The 18,313-nt window shown below is 39.8% G+C and overlaps 6 protein-coding genes across 6 annotated transcripts; 2 read left to right on the top strand and 4 right to left on the bottom strand.

The window, feature by feature from the left end:
- Positions 1 to 530: 530 nt before the first annotated feature.
- Positions 531 to 1,256, bottom strand: GCK72_012337 (uncharacterized protein; the record flags this gene model as incomplete). The annotated part of the gene is made up of 3 exons (XM_053729027.1): positions 531 to 685; positions 750 to 924; positions 975 to 1,256. The coding sequence occupies 3 exons, from the start codon at positions 1,254 to 1,256 to the stop codon at positions 531 to 533; spliced, it is 612 nt and encodes a 203-aa protein (XP_053583799.1).
- A 411-nt stretch (positions 1,257 to 1,667) lies between these two features.
- Positions 1,668 to 2,149, bottom strand: GCK72_012336 (uncharacterized protein; the record flags this gene model as incomplete). Its single annotated transcript, XM_003090682.2, has 2 exons — positions 1,668 to 1,817; positions 1,868 to 2,149. 2 exons carry the CDS (start codon positions 2,147 to 2,149, stop codon positions 1,668 to 1,670), a joined length of 432 nt encoding a protein of 143 aa, XP_003090730.2.
- A 104-nt stretch (positions 2,150 to 2,253) lies between these two features.
- GCK72_012335 (uncharacterized protein) lies at positions 2,254 to 2,564 on the bottom strand (the record flags this gene model as incomplete). Its single annotated transcript, XM_053729026.1, has 3 exons — positions 2,254 to 2,334; positions 2,377 to 2,499; positions 2,547 to 2,564. The coding sequence occupies 3 exons, from the start codon at positions 2,562 to 2,564 to the stop codon at positions 2,254 to 2,256; spliced, it is 222 nt and encodes a 73-aa protein (XP_053583798.1).
- Positions 2,565 to 3,921: 1,357 nt separating this feature from the next.
- Positions 3,922 to 4,314, bottom strand: GCK72_012334 (uncharacterized protein; the record flags this gene model as incomplete). Its single annotated transcript, XM_053729025.1, has 1 exon — positions 3,922 to 4,314. The coding sequence occupies one exon, from the start codon at positions 4,312 to 4,314 to the stop codon at positions 3,922 to 3,924; it is 393 nt and encodes a 130-aa protein (XP_053583797.1).
- A 578-nt stretch (positions 4,315 to 4,892) lies between these two features.
- On the top strand, positions 4,893 to 5,998 carry GCK72_012333 (uncharacterized protein; the record flags this gene model as incomplete). The annotated part of the gene is made up of 2 exons (XM_053729024.1): positions 4,893 to 5,252; positions 5,534 to 5,998. The coding sequence occupies 2 exons, from the start codon at positions 4,893 to 4,895 to the stop codon at positions 5,996 to 5,998; spliced, it is 825 nt and encodes a 274-aa protein (XP_053583796.1).
- Positions 5,999 to 9,044: 3,046 nt separating this feature from the next.
- GCK72_012332 (uncharacterized protein) lies at positions 9,045 to 10,277 on the top strand (the record flags this gene model as incomplete). The annotated part of the gene is made up of 1 exon (XM_053729023.1): positions 9,045 to 10,277. The coding sequence occupies one exon, from the start codon at positions 9,045 to 9,047 to the stop codon at positions 10,275 to 10,277; it is 1,233 nt and encodes a 410-aa protein (XP_053583795.1).
- Positions 10,278 to 18,313: the final 8,036 nt, after the last annotated feature.

Genomic DNA, 18,313 nt, shown 5'->3' with positions numbered 1-18,313 from the left:
CTGGCCGTAAGAAAGACTCGTATATCAGTGCTTCAATGTCGGATCCACCTCCAGGAGGGGCTGACCTACAAAACAAACTCGTATATCATTATTGTGCAAATTCGACTCCAGGGCGAGGTGACCTGAAAAAACTCGTGTTTCATTATTGTGCAAATTCGACTCCAGGGCGAGGTGACCTGAAAAAACTCGTGTTTCATTATTGTGCAAAGTCGACTCCAGGGCGTGGTGACCTGAAAAAACTCGTATTTCATTTACTGGGGTAAGCCCCCCTTGTGTTATGCTACTGTATGATGACACCCAGTACTCTCTTGAGCAGGCGCTTTATTTCTCGAATACAATTGTCTTCTGATGATGTGGTGGGTAAACAGTTCTCTAGTGAGCAGCTTTTATTTTAGGAGATAAATGAAGAATAGATGAAGAATAGATGAAGAAAGAATAAATGAAAATAGGGAAGAATAATTGAAAAATAGGGAAGAATACTTAAAAATTGGAGAAACATGAAAGATTAAATGCACTGCTCACAAGAAAATTTACAAGACAAATTTTTTTAAATCCTTCTTGACGATTTGAATCTTCTCAGTCTCCTTGTCGAGTTGGCGCTTGAAGCATGGCAGTTCGTGACGGAAAAACTTCACACCGAGTTGACACTTGAAGGTAGAACGGCAAATGGAGCAGAGGTTGATCACTGAAAAGAAAAAAAGATTGAAAAAAGATTAAAAAAAGACAAAGAAATGTTCAAAAAAACATACCCAATTGTTGGTTTTCACCATCAACAGCTTGCATTTCCAGAGAACGACTCTTGATACGACATGGAAGACACATTTGCAAAACAAGGATACGATCATCGAAGAGAAACTTTGGGGACAATTCAGCAGCTTCGGTAGTTGGCATCTCTATTGTTGCGGCTTTTTCTCCAAGATATCTCTGAAAAATTAAAAAATTTGAAAAAATTAAACGTTTAAAAACAAAATTACCTTGCGACCTTCGCTAGCATTGCATACTTGGACATTTTTTGGAGAGCCAACTCGTGATTCCTTTGCGAGTGGTTCAGAACCATCTGTTGAAGCTCCGAAATTTGGTTTAGTATCCATACCAACTTCATCGATGGATCGCTTCCATTTGCCGCCAGATGCTGGTGTGGGATAGGAGTTGAGTTGATTTGAGGAATTGTTGGTTTGGGATTTGGGCGCTTGACCGTGTGGTCGGGAGAAGCGAGTTTTCGAGCCATTGAGAGGAGCAGAAAAAACCGCCGACATTCACAAAGTAAAATGTTAAGAATGAGACAAAATGAAATTGTGGTGGATATGATCTTGAAAAGGGGCGGAGCCTAAAAGGGGTGGAGTTTGAACAGCTGACAACTTTAAAAAAAGTAGATGACTCTCGTGATACGTCCGTCCAAGTAAATGTTCACCTTGATTTGAGAATCAATATTGCCGGTATGCTAAACAAAAAGATAATGGAAAGGAAGATGGAGAAAACTTACAATAAGATTCCAATTTGAAGGAATGTGGGTTTCTTTCAGAGGTTGTGCAAATGCGGGAGATTTGTTTGGCCAATCGCGGGGGTTAGCAAGGAATTCGTCACCCCAGAGAGGCTCGAGGAGAATCTTAAAGAAAAAATATTGAGAGAGTCAAGGAAAAAGGGGGGAACTACCTTCGTACGACCGCTCATCGACAAGAAAAAAATCGACTCTTGATACGACATGGAAGACACATTTGCAAAACAAGGATACGATCATCGAAGAGAAACTTTGGGGACAATTCAGCAGCTTCGGTAGTTGGCATCTCTATTGTTGCGGCTTTTTCTCCAAGATATCTCTGAAAAATTAAAAAATTTGAAAAAATTAAACGTTTAAAAACAAAATTACCTTGCGACCTTCGCTAGCATTGCATACTTGGACATTTTTTGGAGAGCCAACTCGTGATTCCTTTGCGAGTGGTTCAGAACCATCTGTTGAAGCTCCGAAATTTGGTTTAGTATCCATACCAACTTCATCGATGGATCGCTTCCATTTGCCGCCAGATGCTGGTGTGGGATAGGAGTTGAGTTGATTTGAGGAATTGTTGGTTTGGGATTTGGGCGCTTGACCGTGTGGTCGGGAGAAGCGAGTTTTCGAGCCATTGAGAGGAGCAGAAAAAACCGCCGACATTCACAAAGTAAAATGTTAAGAATGAGACAAAATGAAATTGTGGTGGATATGATCTTGAAAAGGGGCGGAGCCTAAAAGGGGTGGAGTTTGAACAGCTGACAACTTTAAAAAAAGTAGATGACTCTCGTGATACGTCCGTCCAAGTAAATGTTCACCTTGATTTGAGAATCAATATTGCCGGTATGCTAAACAAAAAGATAATGGAAAGGAAGATGGAGAAAACTTACAATAAGATTCCAATTTGAAGGAATGTGGGTTTCTTTCAGAGGTTGTGCAAATGCGGGAGATTTGTTTGGCCAATCGCGGGGGTTAGCAAGGAATTCGTCACCCCAGAGAGGCTCGAGGAGAATCTTAAAGAAAAAATATTGAGAGAGTCAAGGAAAAAGGGGGGAACTACCTTCGTACGACCGCTCATCGACAAGAAAAAAATGCAAAATGGCAATTTTAAACGATGGTACTGATCAGAGGTACTCGGAGCTCGTCAATATTCAATATATTGTCAAATTCTCCATAAATCACGGCATAGAGTCCACCTGCTGGAGTCTTCTTCCCGAAATTCAAACGAACTGAGACATTTGTCTGTTTAACCAATTCAAAAAGATTGTGATCCTGCGCAATTACACTGAGTTCGAAACCATAAATTGTATATCCTCCACTTCTAAACATCTCCTTACTGATCGAATTTGACGTGAAATTAGTGCGAGCGTGTCCCAATGATTCTTGCATAAGAATATACGGCTCAATAAATTTGCCATTTTCAAAATCCAAATTGAATGGACGACCCGGTACAGACTGACCACAATAATCAATGTGTATTTGAGACAAGTCAAAGTGTTGAAAGTTGAAGGGTGAAGTTGAATATGATCCGTTATACGCGTCCGCTGATACCAGGCCCACAAAAATACGTCGGGGCATCTTTGATGTAAAAATAGTGTTGGCAGGGCAATCGAACCTGTTAGCCTCAATGTAGAAACTTCGAACCTGTGATGAGATAATTGGGTATTGAATACTTTTGTGACTTTGCAGGGCCATTTCGATTTCATTTGAGAGTCCTTCAGCCAAATCAAACTCATTTACCATAGCAAAAACGTCCGTGACATGGAATTTCAACTTATTTGCTCCAAGATTGTAACCTTCAATAAGAAATTCACTCGAATTAGGGTAAAGAATCAATTTCACATCACATCCGTTGATTAGAGCCTTGTTTTGATTCATCAAATCAATTGAAATGTTACATGCCACCTGAACAGTCCCCTCCTTGTAGACCATTTCACATCGTTTCAAGAATCCAGAACTTTTAGGATTTCCAACCACCTCGTCGTGGAAAAAACCAGCAGAAGTAAGGGTAGAGTTTTTGATTTCTTCTCCATGCATCAAGACAGATTCAAGGTAACTTTGGTAGGCATAATTGGTGGAATTGTGAAAGACCATTTGCCCATTGATATGAAGACTATATGATTTTATTATACTATGTGCTATATTGTTTATAGGACCATAGAGTACCTCAGGAGTCCCACCCATCTGAACATGATTACCAGCTTCATCAGTAATTTTAAAAGTAAACACAACATACGTCTTTTTGGGGTTCATGTAACTAAGATTATTGTTGGCGAGATTAAGTTCCCAAGGTCCGTTTTCGGCCAATTGGTTTTTTAGGGGGACATAGGTGAAACGAGAGTTAGTAATACCACATTGTGTAGCTGGAAGGGTTGAAAAGTCCAACTCTTCAGTGATAAAATCCTGACTTTTAGGATCAATACGGCTCAGCATACTTAAAGAAAGTTGGTACGAGACTCTACCAAATGAGGTTTCAATACGGCAATACTTGGTCCTTTTATACTTTTTCTACGACGTCTCTTTCCGGAACCACTAAACTCTTTTAGTTTCTGTTTTGCAACGGATTTAAGACTTGATTTCAAATCATTACCACTAGCAATTTCAGAAGCCAAAGACTTTGTGGCTCCCACTAGATGCTGTCCCGCGGCAGAGCTTAGAAATCTCGGAATCAACGAAAGAGCAGCAGTCAAAATACCACCAAGGCCAGCACCTCTCATATTTCCACCACGTTGATATCTCGTACCCAGAAAAGGTCCTGATCCTGGAACATGGTGTCTGAGAAGGGCTCTATAATCAATTTTGGTCAAGTCAACAGGTACTGGAGCCATTATAAAAAGGGTGAAATGTTCTGAAATCTGTCCTATTTATACATGTTTTCGAGTGATATTCATAATATTTTGTCCACGGATCCTCATACTAAACCACACTTTCTTGGAGTCTACTCTGCCGATGAACTGCTTGCAATCTCGAAACCTAGAAAAAAGCTTTGCCTTGTTGTGAATACTGACACTAAACTTCAAACAGGCCGTCACTGGCAAGGTATTTTTGTAGATTCCAAACAAACTTGTCACTTTTTCTGTTCTTTGGGTGAAAGGCCAAATAGCCATATAACTACATTCCTCAAAACGTTTCCCAAAGTCTTACACAACACGTATAAGAATCAAAAGTCTAGTGAAATAACATGTGGGGGTTTTGTAATATTCATTCTGACTATGATGGCTCGTGGATATTCATTTAAAACCCTCTGTACACTGTTGGACAATTTGACAAGTGACGACAGTTTCATACGCACATATTTATGGGATAATTTCGGGTATCAGCTGCCCCCATCTAACTCGCACCTTTAGTCATTTCACTCGAAACTCGCCACAAGCATCGGTTGCCTGTTTATTCTTCTCTGAGAAAAATGTCAACTCCTCACTATCCCCTCCATCTTTACTGTCGAGAATGCGGAATTCTCTTCGAAGATGATTACACCTTCAACGTTCACTGCTGCGTGACCCACTCTGGAATCACTCCACTTCCACCAGTCATCTCACAAGATGAGTTCAATAAACTCCCATTCTGGACGACTTCCCGTCAAGCCCAGACTTGTCCTGTATGCCTAGTGCATTATAGGTCAATGGCAGAGCTTGTTGCTCACATTCGTCTTCATCACCCAACAAGAAACCCGCTATATCCGCGCACTCATCAAACTAGCCCAGAAGTTCTCGAGTTCTGGGCCCACTCCGTGACCCGCAATTTTGGATACGAAGCAGGAGAAGAGGTAAGTATTTTTTATTACTATTTTTCCCAATTTCAATAGTCAAAATTCTAAATTTTCTCAATTTCTATAGTGAAAGGTCTATTTTTGTTCAAATTCTATAGTCAAAATTATATTTTTCCCATTTCTAAAAACAAAACTCTACCTTTTTCCTAATTTTAATAGCCAAAATTCTATTTTTTCTCAGTTTCTATAGTGAAAGGCCTATTTTTGTTCAAATTCTATAGCATTTCTAAAAAAACAAAATTCAACTATTTTCACAATCCTATATTTGATATTTTCAGATGTTGCGCGGGGAAAAACATCTACAATGTCCACGGTGCCCAAAAACCCACGAAAGCAAGTTCAAAACGATAGAGGCTTGCTTGGAGCATATGGCAGGTCGACACTACCATAATGTATGGGAAGCATCGAGCTCAGTAGTCTACCGCAACTGGTCGCGCTACGTCCAGTTGGTTGCTCCAGGAGAAATGGAACGACTCGAAATGAAAATCTTCACAACTCCCAAAGTTTTGGGACAGTCGAGAAACCCCATCAATGCTCCGGGGACCACTCCTCACAGAAGAAGGATGAACATCAATACACTCTTTTCAATCGAGTCGATCCCACTTCCACCACCACCACCGCCACCACAAGAAGTACCACTGGAGCAGTTGTCACCACTCTTCAATCAGCAAGTTATGGCAGAACTTCACCAGGAGCAGCTGATGGCTCGTCAAATTGCTGAAGAAGATTGGCCAATGTTTTAATAAGCAAGTTTTTTAAAATTTTCAAAAATACTCTACTATTGATTGTATAACTCTATAGGAAAAAACCCCATTTTTATGTACTCTGACTCGCATTTTATTTCACATCTTTGTATAACCGAAACTTTCTTTATTATTCTTTATTATTCAACAAATAAAATAGATATAACAGTTAAAAAGCCATCTTTTTAAAATGCAAAACTGCTATAGTAGTACCCCAGCTGAATGGTACTGGGGTTCCACCATCTGTTAGTAGTTCAACACGAATACTATCAATAGTACTATTAATTATTGGGACATATCGAGGGTTAGGGACAGTGTAATAAACAACAGAACCATGCTGACCTGTACAGGGAATGACAGACAGAAGGTTAGTCTTCTTATTACCAACAATTATAGGCTCTACAAGATCAGAATACAAGTAAATAACACTAACATCACCAAAAAGATCAACTTTATGAGGGGCAGAGACACTATTTCTGATAATTGTATCGTCGAATCCTAGAAAATAGGAAAAAGGTTTTTCAAATTCAACGAAAAGTACATCTGAATGCAAAAATTGAACTTTGACTCTTCCATACTCTTCAGAAAATTTGACGTAAGGAGTGACATCGAAATTGGCTCCGTCAATACTGACAATTGAGCGAAGTTTTTCAAATTCAATCAAAAGCTCACTATACGTCGCGGGATCTTCAGGCCTATTTTTAACAGATTCCAAAATTTCCTTGTATACGGGAAGATTCTCCTTCACAGCTAGAGCGTTATTTACCAAAGCCAAAAGTTGAGCTTTTCGGGCCTTTTCCTTTTCAGCTTTCTTCTTGGCGTCATCTTCAATCTTCTTCTTGGCATCTTCCTCAGCTTTTTTCTGTGCGTCCTCGTCTGCCTTCTTTTTAGCTAGAGCATCAGCTTCTTTCTTTTCCTTAGCAATCCTATCTTTTTCGGCTTTATCATTGACAAGCTTCAACAATGCTTTATCCTTCTCAGCTTTTTCCTTTTTAGCCCTTTCTTCTTTTTCAACCCTCTCCTGCTCTTCTTTCTCATCATTTTCTGTTTTTTTAGCTTTATCATCTGCTTCTTTCTTTTCCTTAGCAATCCTATCTTTTTCAGCTTTATCATTGACAAGCTTCAACAATGCTTTATCCTTCTCAGCTTTTTCTTTTTTAGCCCTTTCTTCTTTTTCAACCCTCTCCTGCTCTTCTTCCTCAGCCTTTTTCTGTGCGTCCTCGTCTGCCTTCTTCTTAGCTAGAGCATCTGCTTCTTTCTTTTCCTTAGCAATCCTATCTTTTTCAGCTTTATCATTGACAAGCTTCAACAATTCCCTATCCCTATCCGCTTTTTCTTTAGCCGCTTTATCTTTATCTGCCTTCTCTTTGTCAGACTTCTCCTTATCGGCCTTCTCTTTGTCAGACTTCTCTTTGGCTGCTTTGTCCCTAGCAGCTTTTTCGTTTAGAAGTCTTAGAATTTCCTTTTGGCCCTCTGTTAGTACCGGACCGGATGAGGCGTTTCCACCAGACGTTTCACCAGAAACTGCTCTTTTAGTTCTCGAGACTTCTTCAATGTCCCCCTCAGCACCTCTTTTTGGCCTATCCCTTGCGTTGAGAGTAAGAAGTATTTGCTCCAAGTTCAGATAATGAGCTGATGGAAATGTAATTCGAATAGGTTGTCTACCCGTTTTAAAATGGATCCAGTAATGTAGAGGTTTTCCCACATTCACAAAACTATGAGGATACACCAAATCTGTAAGGGCAACCATCCATTTGTCTTTTCGAAGCTGAAGAACCTCAGGAAGTCTGGTGACATATCGACTCGAAGTGTTTGGAAACGGAGGGTTTGGAACGTTGGAGGGTAGTGTCACGTAGAAATCGTTCATTTTCCTGCTCTGAAAAAAGTATAAAAGGGTTAGAAAAATCCTTTAAATAGATTTGAGTCATGTTTTTCCCAAATAGTACCACTTCACTACCAGTTTCTGCCCCCACATTTACGATTAACTTTATTGCTACAATTTCAATTTTGGTTGCAATCTGTCCATGTCTTTTCCTATTCAACCGTCTAAGACGTCGTCAAAACAACTGAATCCTGGATTTAAATTTCGGTTCCCGTCTCAAACTACAATAATTGGGGCTACTCAGAGCGGTAAAACTACACTACTCAGAAAAATAATTGAAAACCACGCAAAAACATTTGAAGAACCCATATCCAACATATTCTGGTTTTGTGGGGTTAAAACCCCAAGTATACCATATCATCTCCCCAATTTGAGAGTTTTTGAAGGCTTACCTGATATTGAGCTGCTAAAAGAGTATAGAAATCAAAGGAATATTGTGGTTTGTGATGATCTAATGACCGACTTTGTAAAGTCCAAGGATTCTCTCAACCTCTTAAATACTCTTTTCACAGTCTATGCCCATCATTTTAATTGTGCCGTCTTCAATTTGGTTCAATCTGCATTCGCCTTACCACCTGTGACCCGCAACAATAGTACATACATCATTCTGATGCGGAGTCTCTCTGACGCGGCACAAATCAAAAACTTGCTCGTTCAACAATTTGGCACAAACTGGAGGGGGGCACATCAAGCATACCAAGACATAATGTCAAAACCCTACCAAGCGATGCTCATAAATAATGACCCACACTCTCCTCCCTGCATGCGAATCTTGTCCGGTATTACAGAAGAGTATCCAATTTCATATGAACCTCTATAAAAAGGTGAAAAGTATAAGAGTTTCACCTCACTCATCATGGCATCCCATCTCATATTGCATCACGATTTTCTACATAAAGTAATGAGACATAACCGATCAGCACTCCTTAGTGCCACCACAAAACAAGTGAATATTTTGGTTGAAATTGTCTACAATATACTAAACTCTCGGAATATTCCATTGAGTAGTAAAGAGTATTCAGTTCTTCGACCAATACATTCAAAACTTTTGGCCCTGACTGGAGCGAGCAGTGTGGATACTGCTAAAAAAATTCTATTTAAGCTCACGAAAACTCAAATTCGGGCATTCATTATCCCCGCACTAGTAGCCACCAAACTCAAGTAATGGCTAAACTTGTTCGTAAATATCATATGATTCCATATGACGAAGGTGGTTCCATCGAGTCTGGTAAACGGTTTTTGGAGAAAATCCTCAATGATCCATCCCTCGATGTCGTTGCAAAATGTCGCTTCTACCAAGATTTACTTTATAAAATTCGTCAGCACATGAACCTCCCTATCGTCAACGAGGATATGTTTAATATTATAAGGGAGAACTTTGCTCTTCACATGCCCACTACTAATCGTTCATCACCAATCCCCTCTCCAGCACCCCTGTCACCAATCCCCTCTCCAGCACCCCTATCTCCAGCACAACTTCAGCCAGCTATGAATGTATTGCCACCACCGCCACCAGTTATGATTGCTCCACCGCAGCTTCTCCCAACACCATCTATCCCAACTCCTCCAGAACCGATGGAAGTTCAGCAAATCGAAGACAAGAAGGGAGCACCTGTAAAAAAGACAAAGAGTGAAAAGAAAAAGGAGAAGAAGAAGGAGAAGAAGAATAAGGAAAAGAAGAATAAGACCCCTAAACTGGAACCTAAACTAGAACCAAAGGTAGAACCCAAACTCGAACCAATGGAAGTTGAAGACATGAAACCCCCAAAGACCAAAGGAGCCCCCGTGAAAAGAATAGTAAAAGGGGAAAGCACGAAGGAAACAAAGAAGAGAGAAATGAAAGAAGACAAATGGGCTGTAAAAAAGGAAAGGGCGAGCAAGGACGTTAAAAGAGAGGTCAAAGAGGAGATCAAAAAAGAGATCAAAACAGAACCCATCAAACATGAAATTAAAAATGAAGTCAAAGATGGAATCAAAAAGAAGGTTAAAAAAGAGCTCATTAAACCAGAAAATATTAAGAAGGAAGTTTTTGAACAAAAACCAGTAAAGAAAGAGCTGATCAAACTTGAGAATATAAAGAAAGAGGTTTTTGATGACGGTGTAGCAATCAAAAATATCAAAAAAGAAGCGGTCGAGCGTCAAAATCTGAAGCGTAAAAAACCTGTTATTGAGAACCTCCCTTCTCAAAATAGACCAAAGCACCACACATCTGGAGCCTACAGAATTGCTACTAAAAGGAGTGGAGAACCTTCAATATTCGATGATGTGACTAGGAAAAATATCAATTATGGAGTTGTGAAAAAGCCCCAGTCAACAGAAAAATCCAGAAGAAAAACTGGAGGTAGTGGTATAGCTTCTCCGGGTTCTCGAATTTATTGTAGACTTTGGAAATTTTAGGTTATAAAAGTAGGTGTTTACTTTGATTTTTTCTTCAATAAAATGGTTTCTTCCAGAGCAGTTACTGCAATCAAAGATGCGTGGACAAATCCAAAACACCCATGTGCTTTCACTTCTGTTGCAAATATTCACAACTATCTAAAACCCCGTTTCAAGTCCCTGAAATATGATGAAGTCGAAAAGGTGTTGGAAGATGTGGAGTCCTTCACCCTTCACAGACCAACCCAAAAACGTTTCCCTCGATTGAAGACTAATGCTGCTGGACTGTTCACGGATTTGCAAATTGATTTGGCCGACATGTCAAAGTATAAGGAGAGCAATGATGACGTCACGTTTCTTCTCACCGTCATTGACATTTACTCTCGACGTCTCTTTGTGCGGCCCCTAAAATCGAAAGGTGGTAAAGAAGTTGTCGGGGCTCTTTCCAGTGTGTTTGAGGAGAGTGGCACCCCACCCATGAATGTTTATTCCGACGAAGGAAAAGAGTTTTACAACGCAGATGTGGGAAAACTTTTCAAAGAGAATGGAATTTTGCACATTTCTCCGAAAAGTGATTTAAAATGCGCTGTAGTGGAGAGGGCAAACAGAACATTGAAAACAAGGCTGGCAAAATATATGACACAAAAGTATGCCTATAGATATATTGATGTTCTCCCCAAAGTTGTAAAAGGGATCAACAATTCTGTAAACAGGGGAATCGGAGTAAAACCTGTTGATGTCAAAAGTGGAGATTTTGTGATACCTCTACCCGATAGAACTGTGACAGCCCGCATCAAATTCAATGTTGGAGATCATGTGAGAATTTCGGCAAAGCGGGGAACTTTTGATAAGGGGTACGAGCAAGGGTGGACTACAGAAGTTTATGTGGTTAAGAAAGTGATTAGTGGAAAACCAGTAGTCTACTACTTGATGGATACTAATGGAGAAGATGTGGAGGGTGTTTTCTATACTCGAGAGCTCACAAAATGCACATATGACCCGAATGCTGTCTATAGGATTGAGCAAGTACTGGACACTCGCACACATAAAGGAAAGAAGCAAAGTCTTGTCAAATGGGAAGGGTATCCAATTTCTTTTGCTAGCTGGATTAATTCAGATTCTATGCTTCCTATTTGAATTGTCATTGAATTGTCTTTGAATTGTCATTGAATTGTAATTGAATTGTCATTGAATTGTCTTTGAATTGTTTTTGAATTGTTAATGAATTGTTACCTGAAAAAGAGAGAAAAAAGAAGATTTTACTTTATTGAAATGCTCAAATTTGAGTAAAAAAAATAGAATACTTACACATTTTAAAAGGGATAATCATCAATTAATGGGGTATTGGAAGGTAAAAGACCAAAAGGAGTAGCCACACCATCGATATAGTGGCCTTTATCCATTCTCGGGTTCAGCTGTTTTTTCATAACGCAGGTCCATAATCCATCGAGAGCATTGTCTCCACGTTTGAACCTCATCATATCCCCTTCCAATGGATCAGTGAATCCAGCGCTGATATAGTCTTCCATCTGAAAAAATGAATAAAGTTACTTTGACATGTTTTGAATAACTTACAGCTTTTTTCATAGAGTCAAAAGTAATGTGTCTCGAATTTCCACTGTTCATAGTCACACCCTTCACTTTGACGCTGTATTCGAATGTGCCATCTTCCTTCTTGATTTTCAAAGCATACACCTTCGGAGCCATTGTGACAACTTCAACTAGTTCGCGTCCTGGAGGAATTTCGCTGACCAGAAAACCCAATTGTTCTCCTTTCAGGTCTTTTAGTGGATCTTCATCTTTTTTCTGGCGGAACATTACAGAGTCAGTGTCTGAAAAAATATTTTTTAAACCCTTTTGAGGTTTAGTAAAGACGTACCACAATAAATCATGTTTTCCACACCGACTCTTTCCATTGCTTCAGTGAGACGAAGCCGTGCTGCAGAAGTTGTGATGGCTGCGATGGCAAGATTTGTGTAGGTGCTTCCAGGGACATTTTCCTTCTTCAATTTTCTCGAAATCCACAACTTTTTCTTTCCGAATGGGATCAAAGCTACAGCCTCGTATTTTGGATCGTTGAAAAAATTGGATAGGACAATGTCGTCATATTTGTGGATCAATTGGACTTCAGTCTTCACAGAGTTTTGAGCGAACTTCCCCCATGCCGCATTCAAGAAAATTTTAGCCAAGTTCCTCATTGCAGGATTTTTCTGGATCTTGGAAGCCTCCAATAAAACTCCATCCTTTTCGAAAATGTTTGCAATGTAAGCTTCTTTCTCAGCATCAGACATGTTTGACTTTGGCCATCCACTGCTTTCATATTTTAGCTTGAGAAGTGGTTTGATGTATTTTGCGAAGAATCCTCCAGTCACCCAATCTTCATCCTTCCAGTACCAGATTTCGTGATACTTTAAGATTTTGTATCCTCGAGAGACGGCCTTGTTAATCTCGTCTGTGCACCATACACCAGTCAAATACCTCTCGGATACGTTTCTATGAGGACACGGTCCAGAAATATTTTGGTCTTCGGCACAGCTTCGACATAGGGTGAACATTAACTTTTGATTGAATCTTTGTGGAATAAGGGCAAGCCCAGTGTCTGTTGGTGGAAGCATATCACAATATACTAGACCACGTAGTTTCAAAGGTTCATCAGTGTCGGGAAAGTCCCTCTCGACCACAATCGGATTTCCTCTCGGATAAGCTGTCCCTCCGGCATTCAGGTAGGGGTACATGCTAATGTAATCCAAGTATTGGAGGATCATCTCGGCGTCAGCCTTTGTGAGAGAGCGAAAAGCCTGAGTTCGTCCACCATAAAGAGCTTCTCTGGGTAGGAGGCGTCTAGTGTACTTGTTCTGAAAGAAAATAGTAAAAAGCTTTGAACAAAAAAATTTAGATACTCACCAATTTGAAAAACTTTTTCATTTCGCGATCTTTTTCCATTTCCTCATAGATTTCACATTCCCAAATGATGTGAACTTTCTTAAACACACTTTTCAAGTCTTCTTCTCTTTCATTGGTTCGATCCCAAAGTTCCTCCATAGTCCAACCACCACACAACGGACTCTTCTTATCTCGAATTGGTTGGCACTTCTTACAGCCATGCCACAAACAACCATAAACCTAAAAACTTTACTAAATGTACTGTGTAAAAAGCTAAAAATACCTCGTAAACTTCTTCGGTACTCTCATTGTATGCATCTACACTATAGTTATGACCATTCACTTTGACTCGATGTTCTCCTCCTTTCAATACGTACTTTAGACGGAGAGTTGGATCCTTCTTCTCGAGCCATTGAATGTATTTCAGAGCAAGATTAGAATTATTTCCACCAGCAAATCCATTTTCAGGGACAACTCCAACATCTCCTTCCTTGATATACTCATGTCTCAGCACAAACATAATGTAAGAGGCCAGAGTGGTTCCATGTACCAAAGGGTTCCATCCATTGAAAATTTCTTGACATTTCTTGATGAAGGCAATTAGGGTCAGCTTCAAAATTTTCACATCGGATTGGCAGTACTTTGATAATTCTTCGTGTAGTACGAAACCATCATTGTAAGCTTCAGAATACCAAGCATTGAACTCGATAAGGACTTCAGGCTTCATGAACTCTGGACTATAATATTCACGTGAGGGTAGAGTCTTCAAAATCTTGTTGTAATTGTCCGGGTGGTTGAAAAGATGAGGAAAAAATCCTTTCGCTTCTCCAGTCAAGCCGAAAGCAGCAGGCATTTTACTCAGTGGCATAGCCAAATATTGGAGAGAATCACGGAAATGGAGCTTCTGCTTCTTGTATTTGTATTCAGCGCTAATGATTGTGTTGCCGTTAAGAATGATTTTCGGATTTTCAGAACGAAGACCCACTTGACGCTCAAGCTCGGCCAGAATCATCACATGGTCATATCTAAAAAGGAAACGTTTTCTCCAGATAAAACTCTTCTTTCTAACCAACCTTCCACCATTGTGACATATGACATAGGCACCATTTGCTATTGGATCATGAAGTAGAAACTTTACAAATCGAGCAAGTGGTTCATTATCCTCGTTGTCGGCATTGGAATCAACTATATCGTCTTCTTCATCGGAATCATCAGAGTAATCGGAATCATCAGAGGAATTACAAGTTTTGTCGTTGGTTACAGCTCTTCTTGCATTATTTTGCTTGTTTCGATAGCTGAATTCCATAGGTGGGGGACAATCATCACAATTTTCTCCAAAACACTTTGTACAGAACACATCAGCACATACTAGGTTGACTTTATGCTTTGGTCCTCTCTCCACATATCCTGAAAAAAAGCTTTTCTATATATTTTTCTACTATGTCTTTTTTTCTAGTCAAATTTACCTCTATAATCTCCAGATTCTGCTGTGATTGTCTCAAGGTCCGCAACTATAACTCGACAGAATTCTTGTTTTTGTCTCTTCTTTTCCTTGTCCTTTTCAGTTGGGATCCTGTGGGAGCATTCGTGGCCTGGCTTTGCCATTTTCTGACACGTATTGCAAAACAAAGTAGCACCACAAACGTGTCCATATTCACGTGAGTCGGGAGCTCGATCGATTTTATGACATTTCTGACAGCTGTAAAAAAATTTTTACTCTCTCTCCATTTTTTTAAAAAAACTAACTAGAAATATTTTTCGCAAAATGGCTTAGCACTAGCCTTTGTAGTCTTCTGGTGGGCATCAAAACATTTCTGACTTCGAAAATGAATGCAACATTTATCACATCGGATATTGAGATTGGCCGGCTCACAATCAGTAGTCCCACATCTTCTACATTTGCCTTTACAGCGATGGAAGTGACTATCCCCATCAAATTTAGAACATTTGTAGCAAAATCTATAAAAAAAAAGATTTTTTTGAAAAAAAGAATTTATCGTGATAACATCTTGATAGAAATGAGTTACATTATTTAAAATATTACGATTAAATTAGGTACCTTGCAGCCTTGCTTCCAGTTGTGTGGCTGACGAACTCATAGTGTCCACCTCGATAGAATAGGCCAATAAAGCGACTTCCTTCCTTATTGAACGTTTCGACAATACTAGCCACTGTTTGACGTCCTTCAATGGCCCATAGGGTTATTTGATAGTCGGCCAAATGGGCAGACAGTTTCGCCAAGTCTTCACGCCCGTGTTCCTCCTGATCAGTTCTCATTCCAGCTTCCTCGAGAAGTTCCTTTGCAAGTATCAACTGCTTTTTCTCACGGGTATTGAAGCTGATCTGAACAACTTGATATTGAAAAATTTTGTTTTTTATTTAATAATTTAATCTTACCTGATCTCTTGTCAGTCCGTACAATTTGGCTTTTAATTCCTTCTTCTCGTCTTCATCTTGGGTGGCTTTCCGGTCACTGTCCAACTTTCCGAGAGCCAGTGCTTTTGGTAGACAGTGGCTTGAACCGATAACTCGGTTTTGCTTTACTCCAAAGTTGATTTCCTGAAGAAAAACATTTTTTAAAGCTTTTTAAATTAGAAAAACTCACTAAAAGTTCATTTTTTATTTTCTCGGACTTTCTAGCTCCTTTGCCAAGCATTTGTTTGTTTTTCTTGCTTTTTTTAGGACGGAAAACGTTCATCGTCACCGTGAATCCTTCATCGATGGAGACTTCCTTATTGGACTGCATTGCGTCGGCCAACTTGTTCATAATGACGCCTCCATCAGTCAGGTTGTATGTGAGGTGGTTCCTGACAATCCCACTCTTCTCCAAGAATCCAGAGTGCTCCAGTCTGAAATAATGTATTTTAGTTGGAAATAATGAATTTTAGTTAGCAATTTTAGGTAAAAATACTTACTGGAACCAAAACTTTGTGTCTTGGAGATTTCCTTTGGCCTTCTGGATCATCATTCGAATGAAAATGTCGAAAAGTGTTGACATATGGTAGTGGAGATCAGGACCAAAAGTCACCTCATCTAGATGAATGAACTTGATTCGAACGGGATCCATTGCCATGTAGGCAGCATTCTGCCTTTTCATTGTTGGCTCCTTTCCGATTGAAACGTTGGCGTGGAAGAAAGCCAGTTCTTCTTGGGTTGGAAAAGAAGTCTTCTTTCTGAAGACCCGAGGGCCACCGCCACCATCTGAAAAAAGTTTTTTTAGAAAAAAATATAAAAATGGTTAAATCTCTAAGGTTGAAGCACTATTCAATTTAAAACTATTTTGTTTTTTAGAAAAAATTATAGAAAAAATTATACAATTGGTTAAATCTCTATGATTAAATCTCTATGGTTAAATCTCTATGGTTAAATCTCTAAGGTTGAAGCACTGTTTAACTTTTTAAAACACTAAAAAACTTACATTGATCAGCACGGATAGGCGATTCTTGTCTCATCTTTTTCATTTCACCACCGATTCCATTGTCGGCAAATAGTCTTCTTTTTGCCGATTTGTTGCCATTGTCCTTTGCAGTTGGGCTTTCCTCTGGAGTGGGTGGAACATCGAACGAGAATGGATGAAGTGATTCGACTGGAGAGTTGGGTACAGTTTCCAAAACAATATCGTTGTTCTCCTCCAAATATCGAGTTGGTTCTCTTGGTGGAGAGTCCGGGGCGAAGAAAGTATCAAATTTCCGGTCACACAGCGGGGGGCATGAGGTAGAGCGACGGGTTGGAGGAGACCATATATTGATTAATGGCCTACCTCTCTCCATAAGAGTTTTGCGGAGAATTGGGTTATTTGGGAGGACTTCGGGAGAAGGTTTTCCATTTTTCACTTTCTCCATGAGAAGATCGTAAGGAACTTGGATTGCTCCTTCCGGGAAGGCATCAAAAGAGTCATGAAGAATTGGGTTTTTCGGGAGGACTTCGGAAGAAGATTTTCCATTTTTCACTTTCTCCATGAGAAGATCGTAAGGAACTTGGATTGCTCCTTCCGGGAAGGCATCAAAGGAGTCATCAAGGAGTGGAGCATCAAAGGAGTCATTAAAAATGGGGTCCAGGTAACCGAGAGCATGAGCGGGGTGATCAGAAGCGAGAACAGAGACGGGAGCAGGATCAGAAGCGAGAACAGAGACGGGAGCAGGAACAGAAGCAAGAGCAGAGACGGGAGCAGAGATGGGAGCAGAGATGGGAATAGTAGCAGAGACGGGAATAGAGACGGGAGCAGAATATGCAGGAACTTGGGCGAAGGGGACATAACCATCTGGGTTTCTCACTCTCTCCATGAGGAGATCGTAAGGAACACGGATGGCTCCTTCGGGGAAGGCGTCAAAAGAGTCCTCGAGAGGAGAAGAAACACGAGAAAAATTGGACATCAATTTGAAAGTCACACTCGATGAATTCAAAAATATGAATGAATGAATTCAAATTGTATCTCCCACTTCATATTGAAGACTCCGCCCATGTCAATGATTAATTGCTATAACAATAGTTACTTTACAATTTTATTTCTGTTGAGTCATATTAGAGGTAGTCGAATGAAATATTGGTGAGATACTTTTAAAAATGATAAATGGGTTATAATGGGAGTGGTGACTTGCCAACTGACACTCTGAGACGTTTGTATTCTTCAATTGCTTCTGGATCGGCACGGATAGAGTCAGCTGCGTTGAAATTCAAAATATGTAGCCCTTCTCGAGAACGTACTCTACTGGCACCAACATAGAAAAGAGCAGGAGGTAAAACTTTTTCAGTGACCAGAAATACACTATCCAGGGTTTGTCCTTGAGCCTTATGATATGTCACGGCATATGCTGGATGAATGTGGTAGTTGGTAGTCCAAGTTTCACTATTGCATCCTTTTGTTATCGGCTCCTTTATTGGTGTAAAGTCAGCTCTTGTTCCATTGTATGAGGACAGTCTGAATTGACAAAAAGATTATTATACATTAGGAAACAGGTAAAAATTACCTCAAATCCATAGAAATTACTTGATTTTCAATCGCTTTAATGTTGTGGACACTACACATTTCGCCATTTACAAGTCGAGAATCAATATTCTTCCCAATCATAATGCGACTTCCTTCTCCAACTTTGAACATTAGTGTATGCTTGGTGTGTAGGCATTTTTCTTCGGCATTATAAGAATAATGTGAATTTGAAATATTGAAAAGTTGA

This window comes from Caenorhabditis remanei, chromosome IV (assembly GCF_010183535.1).
Source record: "Caenorhabditis remanei strain PX506 chromosome IV, whole genome shotgun sequence".
Lineage (NCBI taxonomy): Eukaryota > Metazoa > Nematoda > Chromadorea > Rhabditida > Rhabditidae > Caenorhabditis > Caenorhabditis remanei.
This window is presented reverse-complemented; position numbering and strand designations above follow the sequence as displayed.